At 35.0% G+C, this 20,033-nt stretch overlaps 1 protein-coding gene across 4 annotated transcripts in view; it reads left to right on the top strand.

Moving 5' to 3' along the window:
• Syn2 (Syntrophin-like 2) overlaps nt 1-20,033 on the top strand; it is a 1,212,019-nt gene that overhangs the window by 360,593 nt on the left and 831,393 nt on the right. Inside the window, exon 1 of one of the 4 annotated variants that reach the window (XM_081755483.1) lies at nt 8,479-8,649. The exons of the other annotated variants lie outside the window; for them this stretch is intronic. Within the exon in view, the coding sequence (XP_081611609.1) occupies nt 8,494-8,649 (156 nt within the window). The 5' untranslated portion in view covers nt 8,479-8,493. Of the gene's footprint in view, nt 1-8,478; nt 8,650-20,033 lie in introns of those variants that run through there. 4 annotated transcript variants of the gene reach the window in all.

The following is a 20,033-nucleotide window of genomic DNA, read 5'->3' as shown; positions in this document are numbered from 1 at the left end:
AAAACCGAAAACCGGTTTCTATAAAAACCGAAACCCGAAAAACCGACATTTCGGTTTTCTCCAAAACCGGTTCGGTTTTTCACCGAAACTGGTTTCGGTGAAAACTTTTCGAAAACATATAAAACTATTTCTGTGGAAATGGATTCGGTTTTCGGAGAACAACGAAACACCATTCTAGTCAGAAATAGAACAAATTTTGGAAAAAAGACCGGAATCGGTTTTGAAGAAAACCGATACCGGACCAGGTAAAAAACCGGTTTTGGAGAAAACCGATAACCGAAAACCGAAAAACCGGTTTTTGTGCCCACCACTAATCGAAACCTTATTCTTCCGTTTTGTTAATTTATGTTAAAAAATATACTAATTGTTTTTCATAATTTCAACTGGGAGTTATCACAACCTTTCTGCGTCACGATTGGTCGACGAATAATGTGATATAACAACATTTAAGCCTCAGGTCGTTCTCGAGAGCAGTTTATACATCATAACCTTGTCATGTGTCTGAGCGAAAAGAAATTCTATGGGCGTATAATATATGGCCGATACGTATATATATAATATCAAGAGATTTAATTTGCCTCATATTCTGTGTTATTAATAGTATATTTCTTTATGAAATGTGAACAAAATAGTATAAGGTAATTTTCAGAAGAATCGTTCGAGAAAAAAAATAAAACACATCTAAGAGTAAATTAATAAAATATTGATTCATGAGCTAAAAATGGAAATCGTTAGAGCCATTTTCGAAATAAAAAAAGCATGCAATTTTTAATTTTCATTTACCAGGAAACTATTCTTATTTTCATGGAGAAGGAAAAGTTTAAGAACTTCCCTTTGTAATGCTTTTAGTTTAATATTTGATTAGGATATGTCGAACTAGATGATCTCTAGAAGTGTGTTTCTTTATTGGAACGAACCGACATCCAAAACACGTTTTCACCATCCACGGAGACGGGCCATGAAATGTTTAAATCCGTATGACGATATCTCACCCTTTTCTAATAACTTCTTAAAATGAATATCTGGTTCTTTCTTTAATTAACAAGTATTAACACCTAGGTATAAGCCTTTTAAATCCGGCCATGAAATGATTTTATTTGTTTCAATTTGAATTCATAATCACTTACGTAGGTTTATTAATGCATATATATATAATCGTTGTTAAAAACTCTTCATTATTTTGCATCCATATCAACTTTGCTATATTCTCTTTCTCTTATTTCATGGTAGTATGCAATTCTTTAACATCTTTTGCCCGCCAGAAATTGTAATCTTCGTTCGTCTTGCTTGTTTCCGTTGAAATTCCTTATTCGATTAGAAGACTTTCTTGTATCGTCCCTCGAAAGAATAAAAAAGGAGTAAGAAGTGAATTTCGTATGAACGTCTTTAACTGTTCAAGATGCAAAAAGATTTGCATAGGAAAAGTCCTTTGAAGGGACCAGATGTTAGGCAAAGTGGTTGTCTCTTAATATTAGAGATTATTGTTAAAAAAATAAATAAATAAATAAATAAAAAATAAACTACTGATATTCATTTGGGGAGTTTTTGTTTCAGTTTTAGCAGCATTTATTTTATCAGTTTTGCCTATTTCGTTCTATATTTGCCTATATTATTTCTTAAATACTTAATACTTTTGTACTAACTATTCTTTGCATGTCTTTATGTATGAATCAGTACATAATATTTTTCCTTGCAGAAAGATTCTGACAATTCCAAGAAATTTTAAAATGTACACTCATGTCCAAAATTATTATTGCATGTCTATAAATATGTTGTAGGAATATAATTTCATAACGAATTCACCCGGTATTTCTTGGAATGTTAATATGTCTATAATCGGCAAAGACATGCATGTGGCAAATTTCATGTCAAAAGAGCAGTAAATAAGAACAATAAAACGAAAATAAAACTAACTTGTCTAGTCAGTAACATTTTGTTTTACTCATTCTAATTTTCGTATTTATAATTCTTTTCCTATGAAATTTACCACAAATATACATTTCCCGAGTATACACATAGTATCAATATTAAAAGTACCCTGCAAAATTATCAAATTATATTCTTACAAGAAGACAGTTATAAATATGCGACAATCATTTTGAATATGAGTGTACAAATGTAACTTATCTCCGGATTGAGATTGAGCTCTACCCCGATACAGGTTAATAATGTTGCCACGAGAAATGTGAGGGAATTGTGGAGACTAACAGACATATTTTATTTTTTAAAAGTGAAAATATATCAAATGAATTTGATCGATATGTTCTTCCTTGCTTTAAATATGCCTGTGTTATAAATTCTTTGAAATAGAAGGTTTGTTTTAGGTAATGCGAAAGAAAAAGAAAAGAAAGAAAGTGTTGTACGACCAAAAACATTATTTACAAACATAATTAGCATCTTTAACGAATCTTGTAATCGCAGTTAATTCTATGATATTATTAGCGTTCAATTAAAGAAAAATGACAAACGATAAGACATATTGCAATCGATTCATCTCATTAAACTCAATAAAATAATATAGGTAATTGAATATTCATGGTCGGTACTTCGAGTTACATTTTACTGCCTTTCTGTCTGCCTACTTTTAATCAGATACTACACACTGCCTAAAGGAAAGAAATGTTATTAGTGAAAGCAAACAAACACTGTTATTTTGTGAAAGCAAACACTGCTGTTTTGTTGGCTTTTATGTAATTCATTGTTATGTACGTAGATAAAATTATGTAGACTCCTTATCTTGTCCCAGATTCCGGAGAACGAATGGAACGCACGTACTCGTGAATGAGGCAGTGTTTACTGAATGGACGAAGTGGAAGGCACGGCCGCTGGGAACATCCGTTCCTCGTAGTTTCTAGTTCTGCTCATCGATTATCCGTTCAAAAGTTTATTTGCAATGGTTGGAGGTCAGCCATTTTTTAGTCGTGTGTCACACGTGGCACGTTCTAATAAAATGTTCATACGTGCTGAGATATGGTGGAAACTTTAGACAGGAATTTGGTTTTCAGATTAGAAAGAGATTCTCTATTCCCTAGATACGGATTCTGGCTCGAAGCTTCTGATTATATATACCAATGTAATATATTAAGGCACATGAGATATTGTTCTTCTAGAACATTTAATTGAAAATAGTGTAGGACTTAGGTTATCTATTTGTATCTCAAATGAAAATTATCCCTTAATTTGTTTTAAAATTAAAACAGAGCGAAAAACACGAAGTATGATCACTAAATATTGAACTTCCATATAATAACAATAATAATAATAATAATAATAATAATAATAATAATATAACTTTATTTTCAATGCTGTGACCAGCTCATAGGCAAAAATACAGCACTTTGTTACAATCAGTTATAACAGACCAGAAATTTTATGGTATACTGATTGCGTAGTGAATATTACTGTAGAGTTGTTGATTCAGCAGGTTAAGGCTTTTGTCGGAAGCCTAATATATTCAAATTGCTAATTTCAAGCTGATTTATAGATTAAGATTAATATTAAAACAGTTTCATAAGATTTTCAGAACGATGCAAATTAAAGTTTCACTTAACTTTCATTTAAAACAATTACTCAACCTTGCTTAAAATTGCACATCCGGTGGGCAAAAGATCTTGGTCGCTTTATTGTCATATTTTTAAAATAATAATAATAATAATAATAATAATAATAATAATAATAATAATAATAATAATAATAATAATAATAATAATAATAATAATAATAATAAAATAATAATATAGAATCATAATGGATGTAATAAACAACAATAATGGGGAAGAGCACCCTTCTTTTCTCCGAAACGGAGAAGTTGTCGATTATTCCGAGTTGAGCATTGTACATTGGGATAGGGGTCCTATGTTGTATAGTGCTTAGATTCACAATCGCCGTCCTGAAATTCGTTATGTTGGGTCGATATATATAGGAAAGAGGGTCATGTGGAATATTAAATAACACTAATCTTAGAACATTTCCCTGAATCCATTGAAGTAATCAAATTTTATATACTGTATGTCTCTTGTCATTTTAGGATTAGAGGAAAGGATAAACACAATTTTATATATATGGGACTAATGAGATACGAAAAAATAGAAAAGGATGGAAGTGATCATAATGTCTAGGGAACGGAGTTGTCTTCCCATATCTGCTGACTTTAACAAACGCAGTATTGAAAAATATCATTGAAGATATGTTTGAGGAAATAATCTGTGATAAATTTGCTGTACTATTTTGCTGTTGTGGAAAGTTGACTGATTGTTGCACGTGTTGAAATAAAACGATGGGGAAGGTTGTTCTCTAATGACTGAAATATTCTTTCACGCTTTTACTAGCCTACCAAAATCACTGACTGCGCGCTTGCCAGAAGTAGTCCTTGGGCTGACAGCACTTCTGTGTTCAAGTCCTTGTACAGTGGAAGCGATTTCTGGGTAGGAAGGGAATAATAATTCTAGGCTGTAGAAGACTGGGTTTTGTCAAGTGCGACTTCTTAAAAGTGGAAAGAGACCTTGGAAGCTTTATATAAATATTGTAAACTTCTGGTGACAGCAGGTTGTAGAGACAATAATTGTACACGGGATTTGACTTTCTCTCACAACCATAAATTCTTCAGTATATTACAGTATGATATAGCTCTAAGGGTGGCCCGAAGACAAAATAGATTCCCTTGGTAGCTGGTGATAGGGAAGTCCCAGACGCAGCCAAGGGAAAGGTTCGGGAGAACCTTAGGGCTCAGTCACAGCCAAGAAGTGGGTGTATGTTGTATCTCAGGATCAGCTAAGAGAGTGATGGGAATTCTCACGGGCCCAGATGCAGCCAAGAGATTACGATGAGCTCTCAGGGCCCAGATGCAGTCAAGAGAGGGTAGGATAATTCCCAAGGCCCAGTGCAGCCAAATAATAAGGTGAGGTGATCAGTCCTAGAACAGTGATACCTTCCAAGGTGTTGTGGCGACTTACGTATCCTATCCTCCTGAGTGCTCATAGATCCTCGGAGTGTTAACAACTTTCGTTCTTCTTTCGGAGCGCATGTTGATTGGTGATATCCGTCTTCTTTTTTGTTGTTGAGCACATGGACCGTCGTCATATGCATAGGATATTGATCCCCCTGATGGTGTAAATAAAAATCCTGAGGATTACTTTTTTGTTTGGATTTGCATTGGAATGGAGCAGAATCTCCATGATGCACTAAAAGGCACTAAGCCTGTAGTAGCACTGTAGGATTGCATCGCTGCAGACATATACACCACAAAACTGGAGAATCATAATGGATTTGGAGATGAAGTAAGGTTAAAATGAGCTCCTAGCAGCTTTTCCTCTGTCCGAGGATCAGTAGTATTACTTCATCTTCTTTAAGGGATAGGGTGTAGGAGCTTTGGTACAATTAAAATATATATACCAAACCACTGACAGTGACGGATGTAGCACGAGGAGGCAAAATTTAAAGTGCAGTGGGAGCATTATTGGAATGACAGTTCTAGTTGGATGGGTTGAGATATTATCCAGTTTGCGGTGTTGTTTGGCCGAACGTGAGGCCAGTCGATAATACATTATGCACAGAAACACAAAAATAGGACAACAGTGAGGGTCACCAAAGCAATGGGTACAATTAGTTTGTATATAACATGTTTATGAAAACAGTAAGTACAGATAGAAGCCAATTCCGGTCAGCAGTAAAATAATGAATACAGCAGTTGCGTTCACAATCTAAGGGAATCTTGAAGTCAAAGAGAAATCTGAAAAGTGGTCAGGTAAGAAAGTTTCTTCATGTCTTGGAAGTGTTTGTATAGAAGTAATCGTTTGTTTGAGGTTTTGGAGATGGAAAGTAAAATTGTGTTTGGCAGGCAGTTGCTTATATTCAACTGTAAAGTTCGACAAATGGCGTGTTGGCAAATTGAGAGAATTGATTATCCGTTCGAATATTGATATTGAAAAAAATGTCAGATGAATTTACATCTACTGCTAAAATATGATTGCTTTGCCTGCGAATTTTCACAGTTTCCTTGTATTTAGATGTAATCCCGTAGGAGAGCGTAAATAAAATCCTTGTTTTTGATAAAGTTTATTTCAGCTAGCAACCTGTTGTCCGATTCCTGAATACGACATTATGTAAACAATCTGTCTTATGGGAGCGAGCCCGTACCTGTATTTTACATATAGAAAGCATTTTTTGTGTGTGGCAAATTGACAAGTCCTGTTTGTATATTCCGGCGCTGCACAGTGGGCCGAAAGTGGCAATTCTGTGCGCACAATTAATGTACTATTGTCCAATGATTGTGATTCATTTTATATCGTCAAAAATGAAAGTAGATGAATTAGGTTGATTTATTGAAAATCTGGCATTTTAACATGCAGAAAATTGTACGAGATAGGGATGATAGATGTGATATGACGATATGTGAATCTGTAATCAGTGCATTCAAGTGATACATAAAATATATTATGAAGATATAAATTTAATAATGTTTGAAACCCATACTTTATGTGGTCACACATCACACAACACCTTCACTCAAACACATGTGTTATGCAGAGAAAATTTGGACATGCAGATCTACAGCATAAATCTGTATAAGTTAGACTGCACGTACCATATTAAATTACCACAAGTTAATCACACGTATCACCATGTTCTCACTAACAGTTATTTCAGCCACTACTGTTTTCACTGTCACTTACAGAGCTGTCGCTGTCTTCTGCTGCTGTAATATGAAAAGGCTCCACCAGAAGAGCTAGCATTGCAGTTGAAAGTTGTTTCTCTTGCTTTGCAGAGTTCTTATTGAGAAAATGACAAGAGTCCTATGTAGTAAGTAAGTTTAAAATAAGATCTTCGTTTGTAGTATATCGTGCAAATTTTCTGCAATGATGCTGCCTGAATCGACGCACGTCTTTATTTCGTGCTTCCTGATCTTCTTCGCTTAATTATCCAATGAGAATTAATGCAGCAGAAATTATAGAAGGACCATGAGTCCATGAAGCAAAATTTTATGCACAGACGCAGGCATGTAATACCACGGATACTTTTCGACGTACATCTTGACAGTCTGAAGAGCATACTCATCGAAAGCAGGAACATTTGTGTCAAATCCACAAGAAATAACTCACAACACAACTCCAAACCTTTCAAGAAGTACGTCGTCAATCCCAGTAATTGCTGCTGACAGACTTGGATGTTGGAAAAGGCTTCGTGACGTATTGCCATCATTAGGTGTCCCACTTCCATCAGGCTTGGGTTGGTCCGTCAAAAAGCCAATTTCAGTTTTGAATTTTCACGTATCATTTCCTTTCCTATTGTGAATTTTTGTTTATCTTCTGTTTAGTGCTGTTGCAATTCAGCAGTTCTTTTCCGTATTTTCTGTTACTATATTAAATGGTTCATGTGGAGGACCTATACCTGGTGATGGTTTTCGTGCAATGTGGTCAGGAAATATCGTCGTCTTCTTGAGCCTCTGTTCATTTGTTGGTAAAAACCTATTTTTCATCCTGTTGCTCCCTTTCAACACTTCACTTACAATGCATACAGACAGGACATCTGTAAAGCTACAAGGGAAATTCATACTGCATTTTAAGCCTTGGGGTTTTGCCAAACTATGTCAGTGCTACATATCACAAAACATTAATTTGAAAAATTAGGTTATGCGCGACTTTTAAGGTCTTCTGACCCACTGTGCGCTGGTCGAAATTGTATATTCAGGCGTTTTGTGACCAAGACGCGTGGTCTCTGTTAAAAACCCATTATTAAATATTTTATACAAGAGCGAGAGTCTTTTACATACAGTCTAATTAATATGCTACGTTTAATATCCTCGCCGCACTTCCATCTCTTCAGGAAGTCCAATAAATTTGAATATATACTCGTAAAAGATTCATCAATTGATCTCCGAAACCGTTGGGCGTAGGAACTTCAAATGAAGGGTAAGGGGAAAAAACAAGGAATGTCCATGTATGAGCTTTATCGGGTGCTTTGTCCCATCTGTTGGTGACTATTGGTACTATTTGACTGTATATGGAATGCATACGTAGATGTAGAAATGTCCATGTAAAAAGGGGCAAAAGATTTAACTAACCCTATTCTTTTTATGCTGTTTTCCATTTTAAAACGCCGTTTCATCAAAAATACAGTTTTGTGACATTCCTTCTTTTTTACTCTTACCCTTCAAATGTTCTTAAACCCTAGTCTGTAGAAGACTGGCTTTTGTCAAGTTCAACCCGTAAAGATGGGAAGAGACCTTGTAGCTGAAATACGCCTTCTTCACACGGGCTGAGTTTATGGTAAGTATTTGAATCTTTTACCGGTTAAGACATACATTTCTTGAAAATGTAGTGACAAAAATCTGTAGTGACCTTCTGACATGGAACTGAACTTGCACTTAAGGTTACTGTGCCCACCCCCTTGTCCGAGCACTTCGCCTTTTCGCCACCAGATGCTCACTTTTTCATTTAGCAATCACTGCTGGTACCTCTACTGGGAAGAACTGAAAGATCGTACCGCTCAGTTTAAATGTGTCCAGGATATCCACAATTGAAGTGGGCGGGGAGAGGAATCCAACAGTTTTTTTTCCTTCGTGCACCTGCAGTCAGTCAGCAAGCCGTGTTGTTCAGCCGCAGGGCAAAATCTCAACCATTGTCGGGTTACAGAAATCTTTTCTTTTTGCAGGTAGGAATAGAGTTTTTGTACGAAAAACGTGAATTAGGTTGCAAAGAGCGTCATTCGCATCGCGTTGACAAATTTTCTTTCGTCCGTTTATCACATGAAGCTCTTTTCTTTTTTTTTTCGATTATTACCAGAATATGAGATAAGAAAAAAAACCTAAATGGTTCTTTGTATACAGAAAACAAACAATACCAATATTTTCTTACATATCAGTATTATATGATTTTTCTTTTCATGGAAGTGTATGATGCTTGAAAAATGGACAGAATGAATTTTGATTTTTCTATTTGTCCCTATCCTTCTAAGTAGAGAGAATGCTGTGGCGCAACTAAAGGGCCTGCAGGGCCCGCAACATTGAGAGGCCCAGAACAGAAAGAGGCCCATTTCAGATTCGAAGTTAAACTTTATAATGTTAGGATGTTAAAAATTATGTGATGTTTCAACTATATATCATTTTTACCTGTGAAGACGGTAACACCTGAGCGATTATTTAGTAAATTAAATGCCAACAAAACTTATACTGACCAGCGAAAACATTATGACCACTCGCTACTTTTTGAACGAAATCATCGGGCTGAGATAAGAGCTACAAGGCATATCACAACCGCGCGCCAAACACGACAAGAATCTCACTCGATTAGTCAGTGTGGTGCTTGTGCCTTGAATGGGGAAGGACGACGATATATCAGGGTGAGTAAATGGCTGGGAGCTTCATTTCGGAAACAGCGCGACTTGTCGAGTTTTCGCGATCTGCAGTGCTTATGTATTTCAAAGATGGGAAAAGGACAGTGAAACCAGCATCGAACCAAACAACAAAAAGTGGGGCGACTACATCTCATTAAAAATGTCGTAGACTCTCGAGGTTGGTACAGAAGAATAGACGAAAACTATAGCACAATAATAATAATAATAATAATAATAATAATAATAATAATAATAATAATAATAATAATAATAATAATAATAATAATAATAATAATATGCTTTTTTTTGCATATGAGCAAGTTGTGACTCACTGATAGAACATAGAAAGTCAAAACTGTTCTCTGTAAATTTTACGTGACTCATGGATGTGGATAGAGGGGGTCCGTTTAACATTTTTGCGGGGAGGCCCATTCGTCCTTACTTACGCTACTGAGAGGTAAGGTAATATAATAACACCAATATATACATATATATATAAACTCCTGGCGCAACAGTCCCTTGTGATCTGAGTCTGCAGCGGGCTTATGTTAGTGGTCAGCACAACTACACCCAACGTAGCCGGCTGTCTAGATTGAAGTCCGCTATCTTTTAGTTTCCCAACTTTTCTCTCGATGTTTGGTCAACACAGCAATGTTTGAGTGCCACACCGGGAATTAAACTCTGGACGACGCACACCGTATCACTTTCGCTAATCTTTTGGTAAAATTCAGGTTAGGGTGGTACTGAATTGTTTTTGGAATATGCCATTTCTCATAAGGTAAAGTTCAAAAGTATTGTGACATAATTAAAAAGCTCATTATCAACCACGTATTCTTGCCTCTAATATCACTAAAAGTTTTCGAGATATGTGTCAAAAATGGTTGAAACACTTGAAGTTAGTTTAGTAACTTGAAGAAGATAGTGGCCTTATATATACACAATTGCTCCAATTTTTATTTTTATTCTTCTCTCTCGTAAAGAAATACAAAATCATAATTTCAACCATTTTGGTACATTTTTCATAATTTGAAGGGCGAACAGCCGGTTTCTTTCCTTACGTTTTGAACTTGGGATTTATATTCTTCTTGTCACTTATCGTGAAAGTCATATAATGACAAAGGTCCCAAAGCTAGAATATATTATGCGACAGAGGTAATGACAATTTCATCTTTAAGATGTATTAAATTTGACATTTATTGAACGATAGCGGTTTTATAATAGGAATAAATTTTTCGCAATAAGGTGCATATAGTGATCGTAAGAAATGACAAAAGCTACCATTGACCTTTATAGTTTGACTGATGCTTTTTCGATCATGGTCTTCCCCTTAAATTTTGTAAAGGACAGTATCATTTTAATTATCTTGGCCTAATTTCCTAAAGCCTCTCATTCGTACGCTAAAAGAAAAATTTCTATTTTTTATGTATAAGAATTCAGGGAATGCAAATTTATTCAAAATTCGTTTACAATTAAATTCGGCTAAACAGATATTCCTTTGAGATTTCTGTATTTTGAAAACAAATTCACGATTTCAGTTCTTTGTCTTTACTTGTTTCCATGTTTTTTTTTTTTTTTTATATATATCAATACTGTATGATCAATTCCAAGAATTATTTTAGTTCCCCGGTACATCCATTTATAACAAGCTCCAAATACTGCTACAATTTTAATGTGGTTTCAGGAGAATCTGCATATCTCATCCTTTTGTTACTCTCTATATATTCATCTACTATGTAAACAAACATCAGTGAAAGAAAGAGGCTGAGAGCTAACACGTGCTCCGTGAGGAACGTTGTCATTCCTTTTACTGACATATCTAGAGAGTCTAGTGTTGCCACGAGACAAGACAAGATTTCTGGCTGTGTCGTCTCGTCTCATATCGAATGGTTCTGTCTCGTCTCGTGGCAACACCACAAAGGCTGAGGCCCACAAAAAGAGCTGTTATACCAAGTGGTTAGAATTACAACTTTTAACCAAGTTTTGTTTGGTAGCACAACACACAACACGACTGCAATCTTCCAGCAACGGCTGCTTAGATTCGACTGAACCAGTAATTACTTCGATAGGAACATTTGTCAATACCGTCAGTACAGTCGAAAGGCAAGATTTCCCCATTTATTCTGATATCCTTTTTTCAGAACCCCTGGCGCCACTTCAACAAATAAGGAGGCCTATGTAACTTTCCCATTTAAAAAATGGTTTAGCTTCGAATAACATCATAAAACAATAAAAAAGATAAATTTTGTTGTCAAATCAGCATCTTTTCAAAACTCAGTATCGAGAAAGGCTGACACGTTTCTGTCTTGGTTCGGAACGAGAAAGACAACGAAACAATAGTTAGTTACTGATAAAATTGCCACTTCTACTTGTACTTCTATAACAGGATTTTTATACGTAGATATCTCCACCAGCCCCCGGAATAAAATCTTCTGAAACACTGATCTCAATGAACGCTTTACATTTGTATTTGAATCTAGAGCACTATCACAAAATAATTAAACTTGAATCGATTGAAAAATGGAAGTGAAAGCTGTTTGTAAGAATCATTTTTAAAAAATTCTTTAGGTATTCCCTGTTCTTTGTAGGATTTGAAACATTGAATCATTTGGATCATTTGAAATAATAAAAGATGGTATACATTTCGAAGGCAAATAATTTATTCCGGGTTAATAAATTTTTAAGCAAATTCAGAAACTGTGTTTGTATTTTTCGAGACACGAGACGAGACATTTCACAAAAAGTTTCGTATTGTATCGTGTCTCGCTTCAAAGAGTCGAGTCCCGTCTCGTTGGAACACTAAGAGAGTCTTACGCATTCTCTTTCCAAGAAAGTGAAACTTGAAAAGCACATTCAGTCAATTGCTATCATAAAATATACTATGGGCATAGTCACTGAGGTGTAGAAGGTGACACAGGCGGAATTTGTTCTTATGGAGCCCTTGGCGAGTTGGAGCCGTGGGGCTCTATTATTTCGATTGGAAACATTGGTTCAAAAATATTTTACATTTAGCATACATATATACACACATATATATATACATACACACACACACACACGTACATGTGTGTTACATATACTTTAATTAATGTGTGGACCTGCGGACAAGGTATAGTTCGCCGGCCCAAAAAAACGCCTCTGGGGGGTGGGTTCGAAGCGCACTCCTGAAACATAGAATTATGCTAATCGTAATTTTCTGAGATAGACTACCCCCCGAGGAATAAGTAAATAAATAAATAAATAAAAATAGTTTCGTAATGTTTATCTTCCGTATACGAGTAATTGAAAAAATTTAGTGTCTCAACAATGAGAGCTGTATACAGGTGATTCTGGCCCAAATTTTCGGCTCTCTCCCCCACGGTTGTTTTAAGAATTTTTATCTATTATCTACTCCCTTGGAGTAACTGTTGCTCTGTATTTTCATGGGCTTGCAACCGTCAGAATGAATATCCTGACTGCTTTCCCAGCTACCCATTCAGCATGCAATAGATACATGCAATAACAATCAAATCCCACACAAACTACTCTACCCATCAAATATTTTAACATGGAAAATTCTTTTACGCAACGTATTTCGTTTGTTTAAAATGGAATAGACCTAAATACAACTTTTTTTTTAATGTTCTTCTGGAAATTCGATAGCGAGATCGCTCACATCAAAAAATGAGATAATTAGTGCTCTGACAATCTGGTAGAAATACAACATGCCATATATACACATTACTGTGATTACATTGCTATTTATTCAATGATTATTTTGCTTAGAGCTTTCTTACTCTCCAGGGTACTCTTCAAGGGTATATAATTACTCTTCACTTATGTCGCGAAAAAATATTCAGCTTGCAAATTTATTTCGAGAACTTCTCATTCCCTAATACATGTTTATTCTCTGAATTTGTACGTACAGCCGACAAACTTACATAGAATCTCAACAGAGTTCAAATGTGAGGTGTCTGCTGGGAAGCACAGGTCAGTTGTATGGGAGGGGCTTTTAGAGTGCAATTCTAGGAACACTGTGGGCTTTTAGAGTGTAATTCTAGGAACGCTGTAGGGGGCCATCCCGCTCCACCTGAGACAAAAAAAAATCTGGAGGCACACAACTAGTTCACACTGGCTATAAACAAGTTCTGGCGCAACAAAGTTCTGAATGATATATATATATATATATATATATATATATATATATATATATATATATATATATATATACTATTCCATTTTCCGATCAATAACATTTACCGATGACCTGTTAGCCCCTCCACCACAGCCACCATGAAAACAAATTCAATCGGAATTTGTCCAGCTCGTTTGATCACGAATAATTATCGTTTGATCCCAACGCATACTGATGTATTACACACAATTTGGCTAGAGCTTGTTAGCCCTTGATAATCGACATGTATCATTCCATAGATATTTCAATCGTAAATAGGTAAGCAAAGTTTGCTTAGTTTCTGGTAGCAAGTATGGAAAATAGTTTACTGTTTATTTAAAAATGGAGGCCTCCAACAATGAAACTAACAACAATATGAGAAATCGACATGTACCACTCTAGATATCTGAATTGTAAATATGACAAGTTTGGTCAGCTTGTGGTAAAAAGTATGGAAAATAAAGTGAATCGTTTATTTAACAATGGTAGTCTCCAACAACGTAATTAAAACAATATGTGAAATCGACATGAACCATAGGATAGATATTTCAATCTTACATAGGTACGCAAAGTTTGGTCAGCTTCTGGTAGAAAGTATGACAGATAAAGTTTATTGTTTACTTAACAATGGTGGCCTCTAACAATGCAACTAACAACAACAAGTGAAATCGACAAGTACCATTTCATAGATATCCAAATCGTAAAGGAGTGTGCTAAGTTTGGTTAATCTGTGGTAAAAAGTATGGCAGATAAAGTTGATTGTTTATTTAACAATGGAGAAATCCAACAATTATTTATTGAACAATTGTGGCCTTAAACGATAAAACTAACAATAATATGTGAAATCGACAAGTACCATTCCCTAGATATCTCAGTGGTAATCCGATTGGTGTGCCAAGTTTGGTCATTTTCTGGTACAAAATATAGCAAATAAAGTTGATTCTTTATTTAACAATGGTGGCCTCCAACAATGAAACTAAGAACAATATGTGAAATCAACACGTACTATTTCCTACATATTTCAATCTTAAATGGGTGTGCAAAGTTTGGTTAGTCTGTGGTAGAAAGTATGGCAGATAAAGTTGATCGTTTATTTCACAATGTAGAAATCCAAGGATTGTGTATTTAACAATGGTGGTCTTCAACAATGAAGCTAACAACAATATGAGAAATCGACACATATCTTTCCCTAGATATTTCAATCTTAAATGAGTGTGTAAGGTTTGGTCAGTTTCTGCTAGAAAGTATGGCATATAAAGTTGATTCTTTATTTAATAATGGTGGCCTCTAACAATGAAATTAACAACAATAAGTGAAATCGACACGTACTGTTCCATAGATGTCTCAATTGTAAATGAGTGCGCCAAATTTGGTTAGTTGTGGTAGAAAGAGTGTAAGATAAAGTTGATTGTTTAGGTAACAATTTAGAAATTCAACGATTATTTATTTAACAATGGTGGCCTTCAACAATGAAAGAACAACAATATGTGAAATCGACACATACCATTCCATAGATATCTCAATCGTTCATGAGTGTGCAAAGTTTGCTTAGTTTGTGGTAGAAAGTATGGCAGATAAAGTTGATCGTTTATTTAACAATGGAGAAATCCAACGAATGTTTATTTAACAATGGTGATCTTTACAATGAAACTAACAACAATATGAGAAATCGACACATATGTTTCCCTAGATATTTCAATCTTAAATTTGTGTGCAAGGTTTGGCCAATTTCTGGTAGAAAGTATATCACATATAGTTGATTGTTCATTTAACAAACCTGGCCTCTAACAATGAAACTAACAACAATAAGTGAAATCGACACGTACCATTCCATAGATATCTCAATCCTAAATGAGTGTGCCAAGTTTGGTTAGTTTGTGGTTGAAAGTGTGGCAGATAAAGTTGATTGTTTATTTAACCATGGGGAAATCCAACGATTGTTTATTTAATATTGGTGGCCTCGAACAATGAAACTAAAAACAATATGTGAAATCGACTAGTAGATATCTCTGTGCAAATCCGATGGGTGTGCCAAATTTGGTCAGTTTGTTTTAGAAAGTATGGCAGATAAAGTTGATTGTTTATTTAAGAATAGTGGCCTTCAACAATGAAACTAACAACAATATGTGGAATCCACACGTACCATTCCATTCATATCTCAATCGTAAATGAGTGTGCCACGTTTGGTTAGTTTCTGGTAGAAAATATGGCAGATAAAAGTTGACTGTATACTTAACACTGGAGAAATCCAACGATTCTGTATTTAAAAATGGTGGCCATCAATCATGAACCTAACAACAACATGTGAAATCGACACATAGCATTCAGTAGATATTTCAACTTTTAAGGGGTATGCAAAATTTGGTCAGTTTCTGGTAGAAAGTATGGCAGATATAGTTGATTGTTTATTTAAAAATGGCGGTCTCTAACAATAAAACTAACAACAATAAATGAAATCGACACGTACCATTCCATAGATATCTCAATCGTAAATAAGTATGCCACGTTTGGTTAGTTTGTAGTATAAAGTATGGCAGATAAAGTTGATAGTTTATTTAATAATGGAGAAATCCAACGATTGTTTTAAAATGGTGGCCTCGAACAGTGAAACTAACAACATGTGAAATCGATTGGTACCATTCAGTAGATATCTCTGTGGTAATCCGTTGGGTGTGCCAAGTTTTATCAGTTTGTGTTAGAAAGTTTGTTAGATAAAGTTGACTGTTTACTTAACAATGTAGGCCTTCAGTAATGAAACTAACAAGAATATGTGGAATCGACACGTACTATTCTTTAGATATCTCAATCTTAAATGGATGTATAAAGTTTGGTCAGTTTGTGGTAGAAAGTACGGCAGAAAAAGTTGATTCTTTACTTAAAATTGTGTCCTCTAACAATGAAACTAAAAACAATATGTGAAATCGACCCATACCATTCCATAGATATCTCAATCGTAAATGATTGTGCAAATTTGGTTAGTTTGTGGAAGAAAGTGTGGCAGAAAAACTTGATTGTTTATTTAACAATGGTGGCATCTAACAATGAAAGAACAATATGTGAAATCGACACGTACCATTCCCTAAATATTTCAATCTTAAATGCGTGTGCAAAGTTTGGATAGTTTCTGGTAGAACGTGTGGCAGACAAAGTTGATTGTTTTTTAAAAATGGTGGCCTCTAAGAATGAAAGTAACAACAATAAGTGAAATCGGCACGTACCGTTCCATCGACATCTCAATCGTAAATGATTGTGCAAGTTTGGTTAGTTTGTGGTAGAAAACATGGCAGATAAAGTTGATTGTTGTTTAATAATGAAGAAATCCAACGATTATGTATTTAACAATAGTGTCTTACAACAATGAAACTAACAACAATATGTGAAATCGACACATAGCATTCCGCAGATATTTCAACTTTAAATGGGTGTGCAAAGTTTGGTCAGTTTCTGGTAGAACGTATGGCCATTAATGTTGATTGTTTGTTTAACAATTGTGGCCTCTAACAATGAAACAAACAACAATATGTGAAATCGACTCATACCATTCCATAGATATCTTAATCTTAAATGATTCTGCAAATTTTGGTTAGTTTGTGGTAGAAAGTGTGGCAGAAAAACTTGATTGTTTATTTAACAATGGTGGCATCTAACAATGAAAGAACAACAATATGTGAAATCGACACGTACCATTCCCTAGATACTTCAATCTTAAATGCGTGTGCAAAGTTTGGTCAGTTTCTGGTAGAAAGTGTGGCAGATAAAGTTGATTGTTTTTTAAAAATGGTGGCCTCTAAGAATGAAACTAACAACAATAAGTGAAATCGGCACGTACCGTTCCATCGACATCTCAATCGTAAATGATTGTGCAAGTTTGGTCAGTTTGTGGTAGAAAGTATGGCAGATAAAGTTGATTGTTTATTTAATAATGGAGAAATCCAACGATTGTTTAACAATGGTGGCCTCGAAGAATGAAGCTAACAACAATATGAGAAATTGATTGGTACCATTCAGTATATATCTCTGTGGTAATCCAATGGGTGCGCCAAGTTTGGTCAGTTTGTGTTAGAAAATATGGCAGATGAAGATGATCGTTTATTTAACAATGTAGAAATCCAACGCTTGTGTATTTAACAATGATGGTCTTGAACAATGAAACTAACAACAATATGAGAAACTGACACATATCTTTCCCTAGATATTTCAATCTTAAATGAGTGTGCAAGGTTTTGTCAGTTTCTGGTAGAAAGTGTGGCAGATAAAGTTGATTCTTTATTTAACAATGATGTCCTCTAACAATGAAACTAACAACAATAAGTGAAATAGACACGTACGGTTCCATAGATGTCTCAATTGTAAATGAGTATGCCAAGTTTGGTTAGTTTGTAGTATAAAGTATGGCAGATAAAGTTAATTGTTTATTTAACAATGGAAAAATCCAGCCATTGTTTGTTTAACAATGGTTTCCTCGAACAATGAAACCTGTCGAACATACGACAGGTACCATTCGCTAGATGTATCTGTGCTAATCGGATGGGTGTGCCAAGTTTGGTCAGTTTGTTTTAGAAAGTGTGGCACATAAAGTTGATTGTTTATTTAACAATGGTGGTCTTCAACAATGAAACTAACAACAATATGTGAAATCGACACGTACCATTCCCTAGATATTTCAATCTTAAATGGGTGTGTAAAGTTTGGTCAGTTTCTGGTAGAAAGTACGGCAGATAAAGTTGATTGTTTACTTAACAATGGTGGCCTCTAACAATGAAACTAATAACAATAAGTGAAATCGGCACGTACCATTCCCTAGATTTTGTAACGTCCATTAACCAGATTATATCCGTTTTTGCTTAATTTTTGAATTGTTCATTTTATTTTTGATTGTTTTAATTTTATTAGTTGCATATGTTAACATTGGTGACGGTGGCGCCATCTACCGTTTTAGACACAAACTATTTGGACGTAATGAATAACCTTAATGGAACCGCATGTGCCGCTATTCATCTCAGCGATTCTCAAAACTATAGATTGAATACTAATATAAGTAGTTTAGAATTATTTTTACATGTCATCCCATTCTACTTGCATGCTGAAGGTGATAAATTTGAACTTAAATGGCATCAGGAATGTCATTATTCATCTCAGATTGCCCAAGTTTGGTTAGTTTGTGGTTGAAAGTGTGGCAGATAAAGTTGATTGTTTATTTAACCATGGGGAAATCCAACGATTGTTTATTTAATATTGGTGGCCTCGAACAATGAAACTAAAAACAATATGTGAAATCGACTAGTAGATATCTCTGTGCAAATCCGATGGGTGTGCCAAATTTGGTCAGTTTGTTTTAGAAAGTATGGCAGATAAAGTTGATTGTTTATTTAAGAATAGTGGCCTTCAACAATGAAACTAACAACAATATGTGGAATCCACACGTACCATTCCATTCATATCTCAATCGTAAATGAGTGTGCCACGTTTGGTTAGTTTCTGGTAGAAAATATGGCAGATAAAAGTTGACTGTATACTTAACACTGGAGAAATCCAACGATTCTGTATTTAAAAATGGTGGCCATCAATCATGAACCTAACAACAACATGTGAAATCGACACATAGCATTCAGTAGATATTTCAACTTTTAAGGGGTATGCAAAATTTGGTCAGTTTCTGGTAGAAAGTATGGCAGATATAGTTGATTGTTTATTTAAAAATGGCGGTCTCTAACAATAAAACTAACAACAATAAATGAAATCGACACGTACCATTCCATAGATATCTCAATCGTAAATAAGTATGCCACGTTTGGTTAGTTTGTAGTATAAAGTATGGCAGATAAAGTTGATAGTTTATTTAATAATGGAGAAATCCAACGATTGTTTTAAAATGGTGGCCTCGAACAGTGAAACTAACAACATGTGAAATCGATTGGTACCATTCAGTAGATATCTCTGTGGTAATCCGTTGGGTGTGCCAAGTTTTATCAGTTTGTGTTAGAAAGTTTGTTAGACAATGTAGAAATCCAACGCTTGTGTATTTAACAATGATGGTCTTGAACAATGAAACTAACAACAATATGAGAAACTGACACATATCTTTCCCTAGATATTTCAATCTTAAATGAGTGTGCAAGGTTTTGTCAGTTTCTGGTAGAAAGTGTGGCAGATAAAGTTGATTCTTTATTTAACAATGATGTCCTCTAACAATGAAACTAACAACAATAAGTGAAATAGACACGTACGGTTCCATAGATGTCTCAATTGTAAATGAGTATGCCAAGTTTGGTTAGTTTGTAGTATAAAGTATGGCAGATAAAGTTAATTGTTTATTTAACAATGGAAAAATCCAGCCATTGTTTGTTTAACAATGGTTTCCTCGAACAATGAAACCTGTCGAACATACGACAGGTACCATTCGCTAGATGTATCTGTGCTAATCGGATGGGTGTGCCAAGTTTGGTCAGTTTGTTTTAGAAAGTGTGGCACATAAAGTTGATTGTTTATTTAACAATGGTGGTCTTCAACAATGAAACTAACAACAATATGTGAAATCGACACGTACCATTCC

Source organism: Thermobia domestica, chromosome 4, assembly GCF_964235325.1.
Source record: "Thermobia domestica chromosome 4, izTheDome1.hap1.1, whole genome shotgun sequence".
Taxonomy (NCBI): Eukaryota; Metazoa; Arthropoda; class Insecta; order Zygentoma; family Lepismatidae; genus Thermobia; species Thermobia domestica.
This window is presented reverse-complemented; position numbering and strand designations above follow the sequence as displayed.